We start from the raw sequence: 22,342 nt of genomic DNA on the forward strand, positions 1-22,342 counted from the left end.
TAGACAAACTCCCAAAATCCAGGATCACTGCACACATCAATAGCTCCAGAGCTCCTCACATGGGAGACTGTGATAGAACACGAATGCATTTTTTCAACAATGACGTTGGTAAGAGATCACGCTCATAAGATGTGGTGGATACAGCCTTCTTTGATAACTTCATCTTCCGTGACAGTATCAAACTCCTCAATATATGATTCAGTGTTTGATGACTTCAACTAAAAAATGTTCATTTACTTGCTGATTGAGTTTGTCTTGTAGAGGTCAGATCCTATGATCGAAGAAGTCACTGAAGGAGTTGTCTAACTGTCTGGTGCACTCATATTGGCGTAGAATATTTTTTGGGCTGGTAAGGACAAAGACTTTACCACCCGAATAAGACTGTTGGTCAGAGATGTCAATCTTGCCCAGAAAATAATCAGCCTTTGAGCGATGAAGTCGTTTATTGTATGCTTTACATTGACTTTGGTAGATCTCATTATGAACCCAAAGACCTTAAGTGCTAACCGTTCAGTTCTCCTTCAATCTTGCCTGGCGTCTCCTTCAAAAGAGCAGTTTACCTTTTGTATCCCACTGATAGGCCAATATCTGGATCTGGACCTGAACCAAAATCGAATCGGCTTGTTCTTGTCACCTAACCAACTAATCCACCCAAGGTTTGTCATAACTCGTCCACAACCTTTTGAGATATCCTGCTATATATCGTTTTTGACTCAATCTCTCAATGGTGAAGAATGGCTTAAAAATTTATAGTATCCAGATCCAGATCTTCACCAAAATCTAAGCATTTCGTCTTTGTCACACACCCAACCCCTCCACAAAATGTTGTCCGAATCTGTCCACAACTTTTTGAGATATCCTGTTTACAAACAAACAGACAGACAAACAAACAAATAGACAGGGGTGAAAACCTAACTGCGGCCCACATTCGGTGACGGGAAGTATTAATGTTTCTCAGTGTGCATTTGCATCACATGCATTCAAAATCCAATTGAAAAGCTTTTGAAGATGGTGAAAAACATCATTTTAACGTTGCTTTCAACAACATGCTGGGTCTTCAAAGATAGGCAAAAACGCGACCAAAGTGTGCTGTAGACAAATTGACTGCTGTCGGCTGAGCTAACAAGCAACTGTTGCCAGGAAGAGAAAAACAAAGAAAATAAACAACCATACCTCTGCTTGTGACTTCTCATCAGACTGAAACAATAAAGAAATGCTTGTTAATGATTTATATGACAATAGCAAAATCTTTAAATTATACTGTACCCATAAGGCTTTTTCTTTTACAATTCGCCAATTACAATTCCTGTGGCTATGATTTTTATGAGGTGTGAGACACACACACAATAAGATGAGATCTGAACTCTTGTTAAATTAATAGTTACTCGCGAATAACCCTTCCTCACGGACAGGCCCGAGTACCAGTTTTCAACTCATTCTGTCCTCCACTTCAGGAGTGCATGGAAGTCCAGCAAAAAAGCACACACATGATGAACAAGTTTATACACACGTACACACGTACACACACAAACACAAACAAACAAACAAACAAACAAACACACACACACACCGCTCCATAATAATTGGAAGAGTGAAGTCAATATTATTGCTATATATTCAAGAAATTTGGATTTGAGATCAAAATATGAATATGAGGCAGGAGTACATAAGGTCATCTTTTATTTCTTGGTATTTCGATGGATATATGTTTTACCATTGTAGAACAATAGCACTTTTATATTCAGTCCCCCCATTTTAGGTAAGCATAAGTATTGGACCAGATTAACTTAAAGGAAATGAAAGTAGTAAAATAGTTAGTATTTCGTTGCATATCCAACAACTGCATCGGGACTGTGACCCATCGACATCACCAAACTCTTGGTATCTTACTTTGAGATGCTTTGCTAAGCCTTTACTGCAGCCATTTTTAGTTGTTAATTATTATTTTATTTTTTTGGATACAAGATCGAGGCTCATGTAAGAGCCAACATTAATCACAAAAAAAAAAAATGGACACATAAAACATCTAATAAAGGGAGCAGGAGACAAGATGGGGAGAGAGAGGGAAGCACACAAGTACAGCAATAGAGAACAGGGACATCGGGAGATGTGTGGGAGGGAGAGGGCTTGGGGGGGAGGAGGCATGGGAAAGGGGGGGGGGGGGGAGCTGGGGGAGCTTGGCCAGAGAGGAGTCGATAGAAGACAGAAATACCACCAACCTGCCTGCGGTGAGTGAGGGAAAGGCCCTTTGAAGTAAGCTTCATCGCAAGAGATTCCAATGATTCTGAAAGCTTTGGTCTCTACAGCGTGAAGCCGAGCTAGCTGTGAGGCAGGAGCACCAGCCCAGAAGGGAGAGCAGTATTCCAGAGCTGCGGATGAAAGCCTTGCATGTTCCACTTGTTTGACCAGTCTGATTTTTTTTCTCGGGCTGCAGAGAGTGACGAGGCTGCAGATTGCCGATCTGAGGGATGAGGTATGGAGCGGCAGATAGCGGAATCATCAGCAAAGAGATAGAGAGGATTGTCCAGAGAGTCCGAGAGATCATTGATGAAGACCAGAAAAAGCATAGGGCCCAGAACACTGCCTTGAGGAACTCCAGCCTGAACAGGAAGGGGAGATGAAAGAAATCCATTCAGGGCCACACGTCGACTTTGACCAGAGAGGAAGTCCGCAAGTCATGCGTGGAGATTTCCATGGATGCCATAGGAGGAGAGTTTGGTGAGCAGAGCAGGGTGCCAGACCGTATCGAAGGCACGTGATATGTCAAGGGACACAGCTCTGATTTCCTGTTTGGCATTGAGGACCTCCATCCATTGTTGAGACAGCAGAAGCAGCATGTCCAGAGTAGAATGACCTGGTCTGAATCCAAATTGATGATCCGAGATCAAGCCATTGGAGAGGAGGAATGATCTTATGTCAGAAGCGATTCTTCATTCGATGAACTTGCTGACTATTGGAAGCAGGCTGATTGGTCTGCAGTTACAAGGATCTGTTTTTGCACCTTTTTTGTGTAAAGCGGTAATGTTGGCTGATTTCCAAGCAGATGGCAGATGACCTTGAGCAAAAGAGAGGGTGAAGAGAACAGAGAGAGGGTGAGATAGAGCGGCAGGCTGGATTGCAGGACCCGTGGGGCTGATGCCTGGTCCAGTTGCAGAATCAGAGTCGAGGTTTGACAAAAACTTCTCCACCTTGTCAGGAGAGAAGGACACAGAGTCTCGTAGCAGCTGGGTTCGACTGGGTAAGGTGGGTACGGAGAGAAATGGGTTCGGGACACAAGATTTTGAGGCAAACACAGAGTTGAGGAATTCAGCTTTTTCACGTGCGGTGTCAGCTGTGCAGCCGTTTGAGGAAAGGGAGGTGATGGAAGGAGAACAAACACCAGAAACAGATTTGAACAGATGCCACCAGGATTTGGAGGAGGGAGACAGGTTTGAGAGTTCAGTCTTGAGAGTAGAGAGAAATTGTTTCCTGGCTCTCCTGAGGGTAGACACACAATTGTTCTGAGCTTTGTGAAAGGAACTGAGATTGCCTTCAGTTGGATTCACCTTCCATGAGGTGAAGGCAAGTTGTTTCATCCACAAGCTTCAGTGTTCCAAGGACAGGAGGAAGGGCATGACAACTGAAGACGAGATGGTATAAATCTGTGCATGAGAGAGAGCAGTTTACTTTGGAAGAATTTGCAGGAAGAGTTGATGTCAGAGGCAGTAGAGATGGGAGACCAGTCCAGATGATTGATGGCTGCTTGAAGACCGTGCCAGTCAGCCTGAGTGAAATGCCAGACTCGTCAGCGCTGAGGAGGCTCTCTGAGAATAGCCAGAGAGATGTCTACTTTTACAAGCAAATGATCAGAAGAACCGATTGGAGCAGAAGAAGAGCAGCAGACATTTGCAGGGAAGTTAGTCATAACCAAGTCAAGAAGAGAAGATGCTCTGTTGACTGAGATCTGGGTCGGGAAATTGACAGATTGTGTCAGTCCCAATGAGTCACAGAAGTCCTTTGCTGAGGTGCCATGGCTGGTGTGAGAGGTAACCACACCCAGCCAGCTGGCATGATGACTGCTGAAGTCGCCACATATGAGGAAGAGAGAGAGTTGGGATGAGTGGATACAAGTTGGTCCATGTTGTCAGACAGGGAGATGTAAATGGAGTCATCACTGTTTGGAGGACGGTACAACACACATATGAACAAAAGGTGGGAGCGGAGCGGAAGCCATCACCAGAGGTACTCCTCGGGGTGAGGTGGAGAGAGGGCAGTGCAAGGAGAGTGAGAAAGAGTTTTTGATAAAGATAGCAACCCCACCACCAGGATGAGGCTCAGGTCTATCATACCGGAGGAGGGAGTAACCAGGAAGAGATATTAAGGAATCAGAGACATCTTGAAGGAGGAACGTTTCTGTTGAGCAGATTACGTCTGGTTTGTCAAAAGCAACCTGTATGGAGAGACCAATCAGGTTTGAGCGAAAGCCCCGGATGTTTGTGGTCCATACCGTTAAGGAAGAGGGAGGAGGCATCGGGTACAGGACAGGGAAGGGGAGGGGTAGGGTAAGATGAGGGGTGAGAGGGGGAGGTAGGGAGAGCTGTTGATCGTGTGTCAGAGATTGCCGAAGAGTTAGGAGAAAGGGAAGGATAAGGAGGGCAAAAGGTTTGATGGTGATGGGATGAGGCACAGTGAGGTGATGTTTGAGGGGGGTCAGAGCAAAGTCGAAGAAAAAAGAAAAGTAGAAGGTTGGAGGAGGTGGAGGTATGAGATAGAAGGGAGAGGAAGTGGGGAGGGGGCAGCTTTAAGGAGGGGGGAGAATTTGAGAAAGATAGTAGGGGAGGGGGATTATAAGGGGAGGGGTGGGGGGAGTTTTGAAGGGGAGGGGTGAAGGGGGAGTTTTGAAGGGGAAGGGAGAGGGGGGAGTTTTGAAGGGGAGGGGAGAGGGGGGAGTTTTGAAGGGGGGGTGAGGGGGGAGATTTGATGGTGAGTGGTGAGTGGGGGACATTTAGAGGGGAGGAGCGAGGAGGGGAGTTTAGGAGGGGAGGGGCGAGGAGGAAGTTTAGGAGGGGAGGGGTGAGGAGGGAGAATTGAAAGGGGAGGGGTGGGGGTTGGGGTGGGAGTTTGGAAAGTGGATGATTCATGACAAACGAACATTTATTACAAACTGGGTTTATTGTGATTTTCAAGTTAGAGATCCATTTGTTTTGAAGGGTCGGGGAGAGGGGGGAGTTTTGAAGGGAAGGGGGTGAGGGGGGAGATTTGATGGTGAGGGGTGAGGGGGGAGATTTAGAGGGGAGGGGCGAGGGAGGAGTTTAGGAGGGGAGGCCGAGGAGGAAGTTTAGGAGGGGAGGGGCGAGGAGGGAGAATTGAAAGGGGAGGGGGTGGGGGTGGGAGTTTGGAAAGTGGATGATTCATGACAAAGGAACATTTATTACAAACTGGGTTTATTGTGATTTTCAAGTTCATTTAATCCATTTGATCCATCCAAGAGATCCATTTGAAAACGACAGAGGAGGGGTGGAATGAAGGTGAGTTTGGAGAATGTAGAAAGGAAGGACTGTAAGAGATTGAATTTATTTTTGAAGTGGAATGATTTGATGAGGAAAATGAAAAAAGCCTATTAAATAGGAAGAAAAACAGCATGTTGTAATAAACCACTGAATAAAACACTGCATTTAAATAAACAAATAATTTTGACTCTAGGTTTCTGACTCTAGTCTAATCTTCAGCAAGTGAATTGACTTGGCCAATCTAAAACCTTCCACTTTCCTCCCCTGATGAACTCCTTGGTTGCGTTGGCAGTGTGTTTGGGTCATGTCTTGCTGCATGGTGAAGCACTCACTGCCCAATGAGTTTGGAGGCATTTTCTTGTACATGGGCAGACAATATTTCTGTACACTTCCGAATTCATTTTCCTCCTGTCATCATTTGTTACATCATCAATAAAGATGAGTGAGCCAGTTCCAGAGGCAGCCATGCAAGCACACACCATGATACTACCTCCACCATGCTTCACAGATGAGGTAGTATGCTTAGGATCATATGTAGTTGCTTCCTTTGTCTTACCACGTGAACCATGACATCATAATTATGACTAAAATTATACAGGAGGAGCCACTCCTATGGTGTAATTTTCATGTCAATCGGACCAAAGGTTGCCGATAAAATGAATTTTAAAAATGCAGACACGTAGACATATGTACATACTTATGTACGTACATAACCAATCGCTTAACCCGGACATTTTTCTTCTTGAGCTTAGGGTAATAAAAATGATTGAGCCAGTTCCAAAGGCAGCCATGTAAGCCCGAGCCATCATGCTTCACAGATGAAGTACTATGCTTTGGATTATATGTAGTTCCTTCCTTTCTCCACACTTTCACCTTTCTATCACTTTAGTAAAGGTTTATCTTTGTCTCATCTGTCCACAAAACTTTGTTCCAGAATTCTTGGCAAATACTTCTTGGCAAATTCTAATCTGGCCTTTCACTTTTTGGTGCTGATGAGACATTTGCATCTTGCGGTGTAGTGTAGCCTTTGTAATTATTCTGTCAAAGTCTTCTGCAAATGGTAGATTGTGATACTTTTCACCCCTGCACTCTGGAGGTTGGTGATGTCACTGACAGTTGTTTTAGTGTTTTTCTTCACAGGTCTGATGATTTTTCTGTCACCAACTACAGTCGTTATCCTTCGCCGACCTGGCCGTTGTCTATTGCTAAGTACACTTGTGGTTTCTTTCTTTTTCAACATTTTCCATATTGTTAGCCCATCCTCAACACAGCGGAAGACAGGGTTTTGCAATTACGTGTGTGCGTGTACGTGTGTCTCCGTGTGCGTCTTGTGTGCGTCTCCGTGTGCGTCTCCGTGTGCGTCTCCGTGTGCATCTCCGTGTGTATCTCCGTGTGTCGCTCTGTGTGTCTGTCCAGGACATAACATTTTTACCATTTGAGCTTTTGTCATCAAATTTTCAACAAAGCTTTATTATGACAACTCGCAGCGGTATCCGCCCTATGGGCGGGGCTTCAATTGGGAGGCTCAAATGAAAAGGCAAAATATTAGAAATTGAAGGCTTTTTCTTTTTTTTTTTTAAACGATTTTTATAAACATCCGTTAAATCATATCACACGCAAATCATCAAAATCTAAACAGTATTTGTAGAATTTTAATGAAAGCCACATCACTGTTCGTATCGGTAAATATTATTCCATCGTGTTTCAAATTTGGGCAATGGGCTCTCCAATATTCGATGTGTTCACGGTTTGAATTACGTAACAATGTGAACGTAACGATGTGAAATTACGTAACGTAATAGTGTTCGATGTGACGGTGTGAACGTAATTTCGTAATGTTTTTCGTTTTTATTTTCGTAATCGTTTAATGAACGTTTAATGTTTAATGAACGTTTAATGAGCGTAAGAATGAGTATAATGTAATGATTCTTTAAATGAATGAATGAATGTAATGAATAATTCCATGCGAAGCGAAAGACGCCTCAGAGCTGTCACATTCACAATCGCTATGTCGTATGTACTCCCCATACGTGTTTCCTTCATTGTAAAAACTACCAAGTCAACAGTTAAAAGGATTTTGAGCCGATAAGTGTTACGGCCTTGCCAAGATCGATGGAGACAGCGATCTGTTAGCTTATACACCGCCCAAATAGCTATGTGGAATTCTCTTATGTAGAGATTAAACCCACGTCGTTTGAACTTTGGCTGAGGTCATTATTTACTTTTAATGATGTTTATATATGAATCAAAAAGAAGATAATTGGTTTTGGGTCGTCCTTTCCGCATATCTCGTGGGATAGTGAGTTGGAGAAACAACCGTGATGGCGGGGAGGGGGTTGGCATTCTCACAAGCAGGGCTTCAACCCATGTCCTTATAAAAGGTCTTTGTCCGAGGTCACCGAGTCCGATCAGTGCAGCTATGGAAAAGTCAAATTCATAATATTGTCCAAAAGGTCAACGGTAGCATCACCTAAAATCATAAATGTTCATCCATTTGAACTGAAATTTCAATCAACCATTTGATCTGTCATTAAATCTTCAACAAAGCTATTATATGAGAATGTTTTTTTATTTTATTGTTGTGGTAAAATGTTGTTGTAAAAGGTTGTTGTAAAATATCACCCCTCCTCCCTCCGTTTGTGGTTGTATAAAGGTCAAAAGGGCGTTCCCGTAGTTAGTCCATAAAACATACATGCAGGACACGATATATCTTTTTTTTGACAGTTATATCCTTATTATGTGTATTAGCGTAAGGCTGTGTCTTCCATTAATTGAAATACTCCATTGCACCAGTGAAAGAGAATAGATCCCCTTTCCTTCCCATCCCCAAAATCTCCATTTCATATTACATCCCCTCTCGTCATTGCCGAGCCTCGATTGCCCATATTACCTCCCCTCCAATAACCGCCATTGACCACGAGGCTCGAGTCGGGGAAGAAAGGCGTGTCTCTACCTCGTCATAGAGGGGAGGAGTGAGCCAGCCCCACTCGACCAACCATGAGCCTGGGGTTTGGCTAGAGAGGGCGGAGGAAGAGCGATCGGGGAGGTTCGAAAAGGTTGAGGGGCGGGGGCCTATATAACCCAAGGCAGGGCGTGTCCAGAGGAGATGCGTTTTTACAGAGGAGAGCAGAAGACAGAAAGGCCTGGAGTTGGTCACAAAGAGTTGGTCTGAGTCGGTTGCCAGAGGAGGGTCAGTGGTTGCGTTGGTTGCGGTGAGGAGTCGGTGGTGAGAATAGTGAGTGAACCAAGAGCAAGAAGGAGTTGAGGGTTTGGACCAGACGAGTGACACAAGGCCTGGCAAAGCACGCGACGTATACAGCAGCCAAAACAGCAGCGTGGGGCCTGGCCTGAACGGCGGCTGCTAAACGCGCCGGTTGTGCTGCGGGACCCCCTTTGGACCTCCCTCTCCCTCCAGCCATCCACCTCCTGCTTTTCCACCCTTCTTGTGGACGTGAGTTTGTTCTGTTTGTTCTGTCCTGGGAATAAGTTAAGTCTGTAGATAAGCTAGTATTTGCACTGTGTCACCTGCGTCTTATGTGTTGTAAATAAACCTTGATTGCTCTTTTTTGCTTGTGTGTGTAAATAATAAACCCCATTACTCGTCTGTACGTCTTCTCGTTTTATACCTTTTTCCTCTTGCATTGCGTCGTTTTTGTCTTTTCCCTCATTGAGCAGCTGTGGTGCGATACGGCCAAAGTTCTGGGTGAATCGGGTGAGTTTTGTTAGGTCGCGGTCTTACACCACCGCTCGGTCTATAACATCTGTCCGCGACCTGTAACAATTGGTGTCGGGGAGTGGGATCGATCCGGAGCGCGCTTCACGCGCTCAAAATTATAAAGTACCGAAATTTATTTTGTTTTATAAAGTAAAACCCGAATTTTGAAATCGCGCCATGGCTGTTCAAGGCGACGGGATGCCGCTGGGAGAGATAGAGGGGTTAGAAGTAACCCAGGATCAAATGGAGGGGAGCAATGAGGAGGCGGTTGAGGGAGTATCAGACGCACAAAATGGCGGCCTCGCGCACATGATTATTGTGGCGCCAAATTTAGCCGCGCCCGTGACCGTAGCAGCGCCTCCGATGGATTGGGGCCTATTTATGGAACAAATAAAGGCGCTCATGGTCCAGACAAGTGAAGACCTGAGGAATGACTTTGGAAACCAAATGGGGGTAATGGGAAACTAAATGGGGGTAATGGGAAACCAAATGGGGGTAATGAGGGACGAAGCGAGGGGTACCGGTGAGGGGTTAGACAACGGGATAAAAGAGGTGAGAAATGGGTTAATGGGGCTAGAAAATAGGATGGAGGACAAATTGCGGGAGATAGGGGAGCAATCCGCCCGAGAAATTAAACAAATGGGAGAGCAGATAGAGGAGGTAAAAATCGGGGTAGAAACCAAACTGGATGCTCAGAGGGATGAATTGGGACAGATGAGGGTGGCATCTACAAAAGAGATGGGGGAGATGAAGGAGGAGATACGACGGGGTGTGGGTAAGGAGGTCTCGGGGCTACGCGAGGAGGTAAAGCGAGGCGAAAAGCGTATAGAGAAAGAGGTGAGAAATAATACGGCAAAGTTACAAGGGGGAATAGAAGATCTGACGGAGGAGGTGGAACAGCTGACAGAGGGACAAACGAAGTTAGTGGAGCAGGTTCAAAGGAACACTGCAGTACTCGGAGGGTTAAAGGCGACACAAAAAGAAATTAAAAATGACTTGATAGCGACACAGAGGCAATGTCAGACGGTACGGGAGGAACTGACAATGAGGGTGGACGAGGTGACAGAGATAATGGAGACAAAGGACCGGCAGGTGAGGATGCACATAGAGACGGTCACGGTAGCCCTAGAGGACGAACTTGAGGAGACGCACCGAGAAATAAAAGAGGTTAAACAAAAACTAGAGGAAGTGGAAGAAGAGGTGAGTGAAATTAAGAAGGGACGGACAGAAACTAAGAGAGAAATCCAGGAGGAGGTAATGGAATATGTACAAGGTCTGTGTTCAAATCATGATGAGGTGCTCACTAACCAAATAAAAAGTTTGCAGGTGGCAGAGGAGGTGCGACGACGAAGTACGGAGGTGAGTGGCAATGTATATGATGTGAGGGAAGCTTCAGTCGGCTTGGGGGTTGCTTTGGATCCGGGTGTTCGTGAAAGGCCGTTGGTGAAGTGTGCGACAGGTCAGGTGTGCGCAAAAAGAGGTGTGCGAGAATGTCCGACCATGGGGTGTGTGAGGAAAAAGTGCACGCCAAGGAGTGAGTGTGCCGTCAAGAGTGAGTTGGTCGAAGCGCGTGTGCGAGGGGGTACATGGAAGCGCGGTGTGGTGAGTGTTACGGAGGAAGTAACGAAAAAGTGTGCGCGAGAGGATGCGCGAGAAAGGTGTGTAACGGACGGGTGCATGGGGGAAGCGCATGCTGTCAAGAGTAAGGGAGAATGTACACCTGTGGTGAGTGTTACAGAGGATGTAACAAGAGAGTGTACACCTGTGGTGAGTGTTACAGAGGATGTAACGGGAGGGTGTGCGCGAGAAAGGTGTGTAACGGACGGGTGCATGAGGAAAGAGTGCGCTGTCGAGAGTAAGGGTGAGTGCGCGGTCAAGAATGGAGGTGAGAGTAGTGAGAGTGAAACGGAGCGTGAGTTGGTTGTGACAGGTGAGCGAGGATGTACACCTGGAATGGAAGGATGCACACCTGGAATGGTAGAGCGTGTGTGGGAAGGCACATTTGAGTTGGTAGTGAGGCACGTGGTTGGGTGTGCGAATGAGAGCACACCTGTGATTGTCACAGAGGAAGTGACCGAGGAGGGGGCGCGAAGAGGTGTGTTGGTGAGGTGTGCGACCAACGAATGTGTGCCAAAGTGTTCGGTGGTCAGGTGTGTGACCAAGGCTGGGAGAGGAATGAGTGTACCGAGGTGTGTAAGGAACGGTACGACGAGGAGCATGGAAACAGCTGCATGTATGAGCAAGAAAGGGGTAGCGTATGCTTGTAAGAATCCAGGTGAAGCGTCGACGGTAACCAGGCTAGAGGTTAGAACGACTTATAGCACACTCGGGCCCTCGGTGCGCGTCGGGCAGCTTCGCGTGCCGCGAGAACCAGCGGGGATCCGAGCCACGGCGGGTTCGAAAGGACCGCCGTGCGCGATCCACGCTGGGCCTCGCGTGGAACGGCCGCGTCCGGGCTCCACTAGACGGAGCGGGCCGCCCGATAGGAAGGGTCGTCATGGCGACCACTTTCTATTGAGACGTGCCGGCAGGTCGAGATCGGGACATTGGATGGCTCCACGCCAAGGTGGTGCGTGGGATCTCGGCCCGGGTAAGCCCCCATCCCTGCCACGAGTGCGGGACGTATCCAGCCGCTGGCACAAAAGAACCCGCGTTCATGGCTCGGCTGTACGAAGCCGAGCTTTCGAAGGAAATTGCGCACCGAGAGGATGTAATAAGTAGACGGGTGATGAGGATAGTGTTTTGGCCCCGAAATTAGAAAAAAGCAAAATTTGATGATGGTATGGGTAGAATTGGCAGTAAATGGAAAATTTTTGAATTGTTGGATTTGGACGAGCGAAATTGGTAGTGAGAGACCCCCGATGTGGTGGGATGGCAAATCCACCATCCCTCACAGTGGGGCAAAGGAGCTATAGTTTATGGGGTGTATGGCAGTGAAAACTAGCCCGGGTGGGTTAGGTTACATGGATAGGGCCCTAGAAGATGACATTAGGTGACGTTAAGGTTAGTTAGTGACTGATACCTGTAGTGGGGACGCAGGTAGATTAGTGTGGATTATAATGACGTGGGAGCGCAATAGTTTAAAGGGACGACTGGGAAGCGCAAGTTCAGAGGGGAGTAGTTAGCTGAGATGATGCCGTGTGTGTGAGGATTGAACAGGTGAGAATGGAACAGGTGTGATTGCACAGGTGTGCAACTGAACAGGTGTGTGGAGCAGTGTATGAGGGAGTAGTGGTGATTGCGTGTTGTGTTGACCAAATGGTCCAGGAAGAGGAGGAGGGTGCAGGTGGCACCAGGTAGGATTGCACAGGTGTGCAACGACAGATGAATGAAAGACAGGTGTATGGAATAAATGGTATGGAGTATTGGAATGGATGGTCGTGGAGTGAGTATGGTGGAAATTGTGGAGTGGAGTGGATGGTGCGAAGGTGTGAATGGGGGAAGAGTGGACCCCCATCACGGATACCCGGGGCGGGTAGTGTAAGTGTTAGGTAGAGGGTACAGGTAAATTGTGGTTGGATATTGGCATCTGTGGTGCGGGTGACAGAATGGTATTTGGATGGGTGCATTAGTGTTGTGGAAATGGCTGGGCGTGTAGCCTGTTAGTGTGTGTAGTTGGTATGGGCGCTCCACCACTGTGAGGATGTCGGCCAGGTGAGGCCGCAGGTGGGCTCTGGGAGCCGGTAGTAGTTGTTGTGGATGGGGCCCGAGGATCCGGAGGACGGACCCGGGTAGCCCAGTGCCAGAGGGCACCGAGTGGGGTGACAGAGCCAGGAGGGGCCTGCCCCAGTTAGATAGGTTAGGGTGAGGAGCTAGGTAAGCTCGGGTGGCAACTACAGTGGTGGAGGTGTGCAGGTGGGTAGACCTGCTGGGAGAGTTACACGTCGCAGCCCAGAAATTGTGCGAGGGCACCGGGAGATGAATCGGGGGGAGTGAGACCCCAAATTGAGAAGCACCACATTTTGGTCAATGGGAATTGGTTTTTAGAACCCATAGTGTAAGTTGGCCAATGGATTGGCAGGGAGAGACCCCGGGTAGTGTAAAGTGTGTTAAAGTCATTTAGAAAATAGTTAGGATGAAGGATCTCCTCGCACCATCTGCATCCACTCACCTGAGGTGACAGGTACTCCACACCATGCCATGTTTTGATTATTTTTTATGATGCAAATGTTTGGATTGTGAGACGCATCATGACGTGGGTGTGACATTGTGCGTAATTCCATCGCTCCCTCCTTATGAGGATTGATGATGAATTGGTGATGGCAAATTTTGAAGTAGAGGGATTGTGGAGACGAATTTGGTATAGGGGAAATATGGGGAAGACGTGACAGTAGTGACGAATTTGTAAATGTGTAGATTTTTGTACATATGGGGTAAGGGCAAGGGTAGGGTAGGTGACAGGGGGGTGACGTACGGTAGGGACGAGCTTTCTCACTTTGCCCTCCCTACGCATTTCGCCTTGCATTGCCTTATTGATGTGTACCCTTGTGACCTTACCCCTCGCTCAATTGTCTTTCCCCTTTTGTCTCCCACATGACCTGTGCGCCGTTGGGCGCCGAGGGGAGCGTGCGTGGGTCGGCCATTGTGCGCCCGAAATTCCCAGAACCAGCTGTCTGCATCGATGCACCACATTATGGACCACATGTCTGTGGCCGAGCACCACTTATGGACCCCATGGGTTGGGGCATGGCCCCTCTGCTGGAACCGGCCATGAGGGCCCGAAATCTTGCTGGCGGACCTTGGCCACAGGGCACCGATGCCCCACAGGTGAACCACACTAGTCGGCCCTGTGGGCCATAAATAAAATCAAATAAAAAAAGGACACATGGGGCACACTTTATTGCAAATAGGCCGCCAGTAAGAAAAGCAAAGAAAATGACAACAACTGGAAGAAATAATAATAACCAGCAGAGGGAGCCGAAGAGCAAGAGACCACCTGCAGGGTTAGGGGTTGTTGATTTTATTTTATTGTTGAACATTCATTGAACAATGGTGACTGCACCGATTGGTGCTTGGGTGTGTATTGGTGCGTTTTTGGGTGCGTTCATGGTGCGTCGATGCAGAGCAGACTGTCTCCCCCCCAGAAAGAACAATTACAGGTCCTGGGTTAGTTTTGTAAATAAAAGTAGCGTCAAGTGTAAATAATGCTTCCCACCGTCAGTGTATAGTTTGAAGACCATTCCGCAATTCGGTTAACTGTGGGCGTAAGTCTGTTAGGCAGGGTGCAATGGAGCAGCGGGACACATTTATTTATGTTTTAAAACTGTCGCACTCAGGGTCAGGTTAAAAGTAGAGGGAACTACACCTACGTGCCACACTAAGGTAAAAGTTATAGGCCCGGGACGTGCCTAAGGGGAGGAGGGTGCAGTGTTGTGGATATGAGAATGTTTTTTTTATTTTATTGTTGTGGTAAAATGTTGTTGTAAAAGGTTGTTGTAAAATATCACCCCTCCTCCCTCCGTTTGTGGTTGTATAAAGGTCAAAAGGGCGTTCCCGTAGTTAGTCCATAAAACATACATGCAGGACACGATATATCTTTTTTTTGACAGTTATATCCTTATTATGTGTATTAGCGTAAGGCTGTGTCTTCCATTAATTGAAATACTCCATTGCACCAGTGAAAGAGAATAGATCCCCTTTCCTTCCCATCCCCAAAATCTCCATTTCATATTACATCCCCTCTCGTCATTGCCGAGCCTCGATTGCCCATATTACCTCCCCTCCAATAACCGCCATTGACCACGAGGCTCGAGTCGGGGAAGAAAGGCGTGTCTCCACCTCGTCATAGAGGGGAGGAGTGAGCCAGCCCCACTCGACCAACCATGAGCCTGGGGTTTGGCTAGAGAGGGCGGAGGAAGAGCGATCGGGGAGGTTCGAAAAGGTTGAGGGGCGGGGGCCTATATAACCCAAGGCAGGGCGTGTCCAGAGGAGATGCGTTTTTACAGAGGAGAGCAGAAGACAGAAAGGCCTGGAGTTGGTCACAAAGAGTTGGTCTGAGTCGGTTGCCAGAGGAGGGTCAGTGGTTGCGTTGGTTGCGGTGAGGAGTCGGTGGTGAGAATAGTGAGTGAACCAAGAGCAAGAAGGAGTTGAGGGTTTGGACCAGACGAGTGACACAAGGCCTGGCAAAGCACGCGACGTATACAGCAGCCAAAACAGCAGCGTGGGGCCTGGCCTGAACGGCGGCTGCTAAACGCGCCGGTTGTGCTGCGGGACCCCCTTTGGACCTCCCTCTCCCTCCAGCCATCCACCTCCTGCTTTTCCACCCTTCTTGTGGACGTGAGTTTGTTCTGTCCTGGGAATAAGTTAAGTCTGTAGATAAGCTAGTATTTGCACTGTGTCACCTGCGTCTTATGTGTTGTAAATAAACCTTGATTGCTCTTTTTTGCTTGTGTGTGTAAATAATAAACCCCATTACTCGTCTGTACGTCTTCTCGTTTTATTCCTTTTTCCTCTTGCATTGCGTCGTTTTTGTCTTTTCCCTCATTGAGCAGCTGTGGTGCGATACGGCCAAAGTTCTGGGTGAATCGGGTGAGTTTTGTTAGGTCGCGGTCTTACACCACCGCTCGGTCTATAACATCTGTCCGCGACCTGTAACACTATATTAAGAGAATATGGTTAATTTTTTTTTTTTTAGAATCTGGTCACAGGTCAGCATCACATAGATTTGAGCAGGGTCTGCATATATTGCTTTTGAAGTCAAAAGGTCAAAAATCGTCAATTTTTTGTATTTTCTTTTAGCTGTTTTTGTCTTGTTTAGCATACAGAATAAGAAGTCTGAATACAAAGCAGATATGGCAGGCTTTGTATTTTCAAGATGATTTGAGTTATGTTTGCTATTCAAAGTTGTTGTGCTATAGTTCTAATTGAATTATTCTGTTCAATGGAGAAGACCGAGAAAAACTTGGCTAAATGTGGTGGAAGAAGAAATGCGGGCACAAGGGGGTTAACAAGGGAAGATGTAGAAAATAGGGTGAAATGGAGAAGATTGTCATGGGGGCCTGCAAGGCTAACCCCCGCTCTAGCAGAGAAAATGGCCTTAAAATGCCTGTTGTTGTTGTTTTCAGCTTTCAAATTGCTTGGTTTTCTTTCAGAGACAGTTCTGTGGTCTTCATGTTTGTTTATGCTTACTGACTCCAAAGCCAGACTCTCCAGGCAAAAGTAACGGCTAAAATCAAGACTAGGCATTCACAGCTCTTTTATGTGTGAACAATCAATGCCACAAGAAACACCTGAGCAACAAGAAACACCTGTCAATTATCTGGTCCAATACTTAAGCTTGCCTAAAAGGGGGGACTGAACATAAAAAGTGCTAATGTTCTATGATGATGGAACATATATGCATAGAAATACCAATAAATAAAATAAGACCTTCTTCTCTTGTCTCATTTAACTTTTCAATCTTTATCTTTCTCCATCTTTATCTTTCTCCATCTTTATCAATCTCTATATTTACAAATCCAAATTTCTTGAGTACATAGCAATAATAACAAATTTGACTTCACTGTTCCAATACTTATGGAGGGAACTGTAAATCATGAACACATTTACACAGACACACAGACTCATAGACCATGAACACAAAAACTAACTTTTGAAAAAAAACAAACTCAAAAATAATCATCCACCAATATATTTTAGCAAATCATCCTAACATCAAACCAAACTTAAAAACAAGCTCGAGGGAAGACATTTGCCATTTGCTGAAGAGGTTAACAGAGCCATGTTCACTGCATAAAAGACACCTGAGTAGGGAGGCTCCTGTACGTTCCTATTCTGTAAGTGGAGTGACAACATTTTGCATAACCATTGGACTTTAATTTATCAAACCTTTTATAAACAGAAATCCATGTCAAATTTAAAACCACACTTGTACAATGAAAAGCGGAAACTCAACTGTGAAATGGTATTGCTGGTTTAAATGCCCGGCTGATAAGGTGCTTATAGTAGGCACAACTCACCGTGGAGTAGGCCGAGGAGGAGCAGGAGGCCAAGGAAAGTACAGATCCATGCACTGATAAGGAGGAAAACGTGGAGTGAGAAAGACTACATTTCAATGAAACACTTTTTACATTTAGTGTCGTACATAAGTATCCACATAGGTTATCAACCTTCTGATCATAGGCATTTGAGAAATTCTCAGATTTTTGAAATTCGATGCTAAAGGGCAATTTATATGTTATATCAGTAAAATGGTGTAAATTTCTCTGCCTTTGGCACCTCTTCCCAATCTTCTTCCCAATACGCCACTCTATCCCATTGTGTATGCAACATAAAAAATGGCTCCCAGAAATGTAACCTTTGTTTCATGGTCTGCAAAATTTAGTTGCACCATCTGTATACTGCAGTCACAAGATGATTCCCCCGATTCCTACCTTTCTGAAAATAGTTAGCATCTGTCACACGATGCCTGTGCAATGCTGCCTGAAGACCAATCAGTGGTCGAAATGTCAGACCTCAGCATTGCCTGCTCAGCAGCTAAACTAGTTAGTTGGTGGTACCTTCAGTCTTGAACATGGCTCAGCCCAACTAAAACCAGTTTTTTGTAGTCTTTAGGATCATACTAAAATATGGAATTTAATGTCTGTCTGTTGTCTGTCTGACCACAATTCATTCAGTCATTATGTACTTGTCCAATCTTAACCAAACTTGCCTCTGGGGAATAAGGATCATACAACGGAGGTTGTTGCAACTTCTTCTCCCCCTTCCCCACTCCCCTCCCCCCCTTGCCAAGGGTGTTTTCCACCTTGGACAAATTCCATGTGAAGATGTATAAAGAGCTTATCATGGCATTTCGTGGGGCACATGTACCAAATTAAAATATATAACAATCACAAACTACAGTCAAGTGAAAAAGTAATTACACCCCATGTAAAGTTTTGACTTTTTCAACATATTTCAACATACAGCTATTTGATCTTCATTTCAACAATATTGATGGATAAAGGTGATATAATATAACAAATATCATGAAACATTTACATTTTGTAGTCCATTGTATAATTTAAATAAACATAAATGCAAATTTTGCATGTGGAAAAAGTAAGTACACCCCTACATTTATCACTACTTCAAATACCTAAAATTAGAATAAGGTGAACCAGCTCAGGTGCAAATGATTAGAACATCGTTAGAGAGGATCTTCGAGGAACCTGTCTTATTTAAACCATAGACATTTAGTTTGGTTTGCTCTTTGTTGTTGAAGTGTGCAGCGTCACTATGCCTAGATCAAAAGAGCTCTCTGAGGCATTCAGAAAGAAGGTTATAGATGCCTACGAGTCTGGGAAGGGATTTAAAAAGATCTCCAAACAATTTGAAATCAATCATTCGACTGTCCGGAAGATCATCTACAAGTGGAGAAGATTCCAAACAACTGCCAACTTGTTCAGGCCAGGCCGCCCCAGCAAGTTCAGCCAGAGAGCAGACCGCAAGATGCTGAAAGAAGTCTCTAAGAACCCCAGAATGTCATCACGGGACCTACAGGTAGCTCTTGCCACTGTTGATGTCAAAGTGCACGAGTCTACCATTAGAAAGAGGCTGCACAAATTTGATCTACATGGGAGGTGTGCCAGGAGGAAACCTTTGCTGTCCAGAAAGAACATCAGGGCAAGACTAAAGTTTGCCAATGAACACCGAGGCAAAGACCAGCACTTCTGGAACAATGTGCTCTGGACAGATGAGTCAAAGGTAGAGCTATTTGGCCACAGTACCAGAAGACATGTTTGGCGAAAACCGAAGACAGCATTTGACCATAAGAACCTGATACCAACTGTAAAGCATGGTGGTGGAAATATTATGGTTTGCGGCAGCTTTGCTGCATCACGGCCTGGGCAGCTCACCATCATAGAATCCACTATGAATTCTTCATTGTACCAGAGGGTGCTTGAGGATAATGTGAGGCAATCTGTCGGAAAGTTGAATCTCAACCGAAGGCAGACCTTGCAACATGACAATGACCCTAAACATACCAGTAAATCCACCAAGGAATGGCTGAAAAGAAAGAAATGGAGGGTTCTGGAATGGCCAAGTCAAAGCCCGGATCTAAATCGCATCGAGATGTTGTGGGGGGATTTGAAACGAGCTGTGCATGCAAGAAAGCCCTCAAACATCGCACAGCTGAAATAATTCTGCATGGAGGATTGGGCAAAAATTTCTCCCAGTCGATGTCAGAGACTGGTAGACAGTTATAAGAAACGCCTACTTGAGGTTGTTTCTGCCAAAGGGGGCAATACCACCTATTAGAGCCAAGGGTGTACTTACTTTTTCCACATGCGAAATTTGCATTTATGTTTATTTAAATTATACAATGGACTACAAAATGTAAATGTTTCATGATATTTGTTATATTATATCACCTTTATCTATCAATATTGTTGAAATGAAGATCAAATAGCTGTATGTTGAAATATGTTGAAAAAGTCAAAACTTTACATGGGGTGTACTTACTTTTTCACGTGACTGTATTCAGTCAATTCTGTCAAATGTTCTTTTAAAATACCATCACTACTGTGCTTTAACACTAGACTGAAACAAATGTGAAGGAAACCCAATGTTCTTCAGGCATTCAAAGCTAATCGCATCCCCCACAGACTAATGGACCGAAGTTGCATTAACTAGCTGGCCTTTAGGTAGGCGGTTAGCTATGTGGCAATGAGCTTTAGCTGACAAAGCTGCTTATCATCTTGTCCACCCAATGCGTTCTCTGTATCCGCGTTGTCCACCCCATACATGCATGTTTTGCATCCTGTCTGTCTGTTACATCCTGATCCATTCAGTGTACTATCTCTTCCACAAGTCTTGACTATGTACACAAAAAAAGTCTTTATGTATTAATGATGTATCCCATTGCCTGTCTGATAGTTCTAGCCATCAGATTATTTGTAGATTGCATATGAATTGTTTATAACTTGTATAATGGGGCCTCATTAAAGGCCTGGCTTCAGGTGTGACATGCGATATTGTCCCCGACACCATTATGGGCCAATTGTGACCAATATTTGATGCAAAACCACATTCCTAACGGTTACTAGCATTATTTAATACTTGCCTGAGGAAAATTTGGAGAAAATTTTCAGTATGCATGTGTAACTACACACAGGTGGTGTATAGGCTAAGAGTCACTGGTCCACACATCTACAGGAAGTAAAAATTATTATAACCACACATTAATTAGTCAGTTCCATGCGATGACGATGGCATAATGATAATAATAATGGCATAATAGTACTAATGTTATAATAAAATACTAATATTAATAATAACGGTATTGACAATAATATTAACAATAATAAAGATAATAACAGCCGAGTGAAAAGTATCATAGGCTAAACGAGTATGAAAATTTATGATTTAGGCGAAAAGGACTTTGAATACAAATGGTACTCAACTTACGTACATTAACATACACATCCTCCCCACCCCCTTGCTCCCCTCACCCATCCCCACCTTTCCTTATGCACCACTCAACCCTATCCCCCAAACCCCCCTCACTCCCACATCTGCCCCACCCCCTGACCACTTTCGTATGGGAGCGGGTGTTTCTATGATGTAAAAATCTCACCTTATTAAACTTCACATCCTTTTTTATTTCATAAATAAATGAAAAACTAAGGGTGTTAAAAGAAGAAAATTAGTTTTAGCAACACCGAGAACAATCTTACAATGATCAGACGATTCCCTGAAAGACGTAGAATGGCTGAGTGCTTTCAGCCTGCTCTCCAGAGAGGTCATGCTCAGTCGATCATCCCTCCCGATGTCTGATGAGGGTGGTCCAGTCAGCAAAGTAGGACTGGTGGGGATGGGGCTGGCTGTATCTGGGGTCCCTATAGTGTGGTGAGAAGCAACACACAATATGTGAAATCACCACTTTTACACTACATACAAACAACTGTTATACTACATTACTATACACAAAGAATTAAGTTAAGCACCCCCCCCGTTTTTTTACAACCTCGCACATTACAAGTTTGTTGTCGTCAAAACAGTGTAATATACCCATGATATTGCTATATTTTCTGGAGAAGTGATATTATGGTCACATAAAAACATAACAATCATGCCGTTTTCAATATTTTATTCTGAATAATTTAAGGTGAAAATTTTTGGGAATTTTAGGCATATTTTCACCTCAATTTAAGTATGGAGCTATAGGTCCATCACGGACAGTGTGGATGACGTTTATGTTTTCTAACGTACAGTCATTGTTCTGAGAAGACCTCTAGCGATCTTTGCGTCAATAACGTGTGTAGGACCCACGTGATCGGATCACTGACTCAACCCTACGTCTCATAGACCCTGTAAGCCGTCGTATGCGTTGCTGTGGCAGGTTGTTCCATTCCCGATGTAATGCACGTTCCAATTCATCCAGATTGGCTATTGGAGGGACCATCTTCTCAATTTGTCGTCCCAACATGTCCCAAACGTGCTCGAGGGGGTTCAGGTCAGGACTGTACGCAGGCCAGGGGATGGTTGTCACAGCACCTTGCTCCAGCAAGGCTCGGACGCGTCTCGCACGGTGAGGCCTGGCGTTGTCATCCATGAAGATGGGTCTGCTGGCGAGGGTGTGGTCATCGAAGTGCGGGATTACGGTGGTATTCAGGATTTCCGGACAACGCCAGGCCTCACCGTGCGAGACGCGTCCGAGCCTTGCTGGAGCAAGGTGCTGTGACAACCATCCCCTGGCCTGCGTACAGTCCTGACCTGAACCCCCTCGAGCACGTTTGGGACATGTTGGGACGACAAATTGAGAAGATGGTCCCTCCAATAGCCAATCTGGATGAATTGGAACGTGCATTACATCGGGAATGGAACAACCTGCCACAGCAACGCATACGACGGCTTACAGGGTCTATGAGACGTAGGGTTGAGTCAGTGATCCGATCACGTGGGTCCTACACACGTTATTGCCGCAAAGATCGCTAGAGGTCTTCTCAGAACAATGACTGTACGTTAGAAAACATAAACGTCATCCACACTGTCCGTGATGGACCTATAGCTCCATACTTAAATTGAGGTGAAAATATGCCTAAAATTCCCAAAAAATTTCACCTTAAATTATTCAGAATAAAATATTGAAAACGGCATGATTGTTATGTTTTTATGTGACCATAATATCACTTCTCCAGAAAATATAGCAATATCA

General features: G+C 45.3%; 1 protein-coding gene across 1 annotated transcript in view; it reads right to left on the reverse strand.

The window, feature by feature from the left end:
- Positions 1–22,342, reverse strand: part of LOC137433141 (neuron navigator 2-like) — a 121,508-nt gene that overhangs the window by 39,730 nt on the left and 59,436 nt on the right. The window contains exons 10-11 of the mRNA XM_078783968.1: positions 17,163–17,215; positions 1,174–1,197 (exon numbers count right to left, since the gene is read on the reverse strand). Coding sequence (XP_078640094.1) covers positions 1,174–1,197; positions 17,163–17,215 — 77 coding nt within the window. The remainder of the gene's footprint in view (positions 1–1,173; positions 1,198–17,162; positions 17,216–22,342) is intronic.

Source organism: Myxine glutinosa, chromosome 8 (assembly GCF_964187855.1).
Source record: "Myxine glutinosa chromosome 8, kmMyxGlut1.1, whole genome shotgun sequence".
In the NCBI taxonomy this organism is placed as follows: Eukaryota; Metazoa; Chordata; class Myxini; order Myxiniformes; family Myxinidae; genus Myxine; species Myxine glutinosa.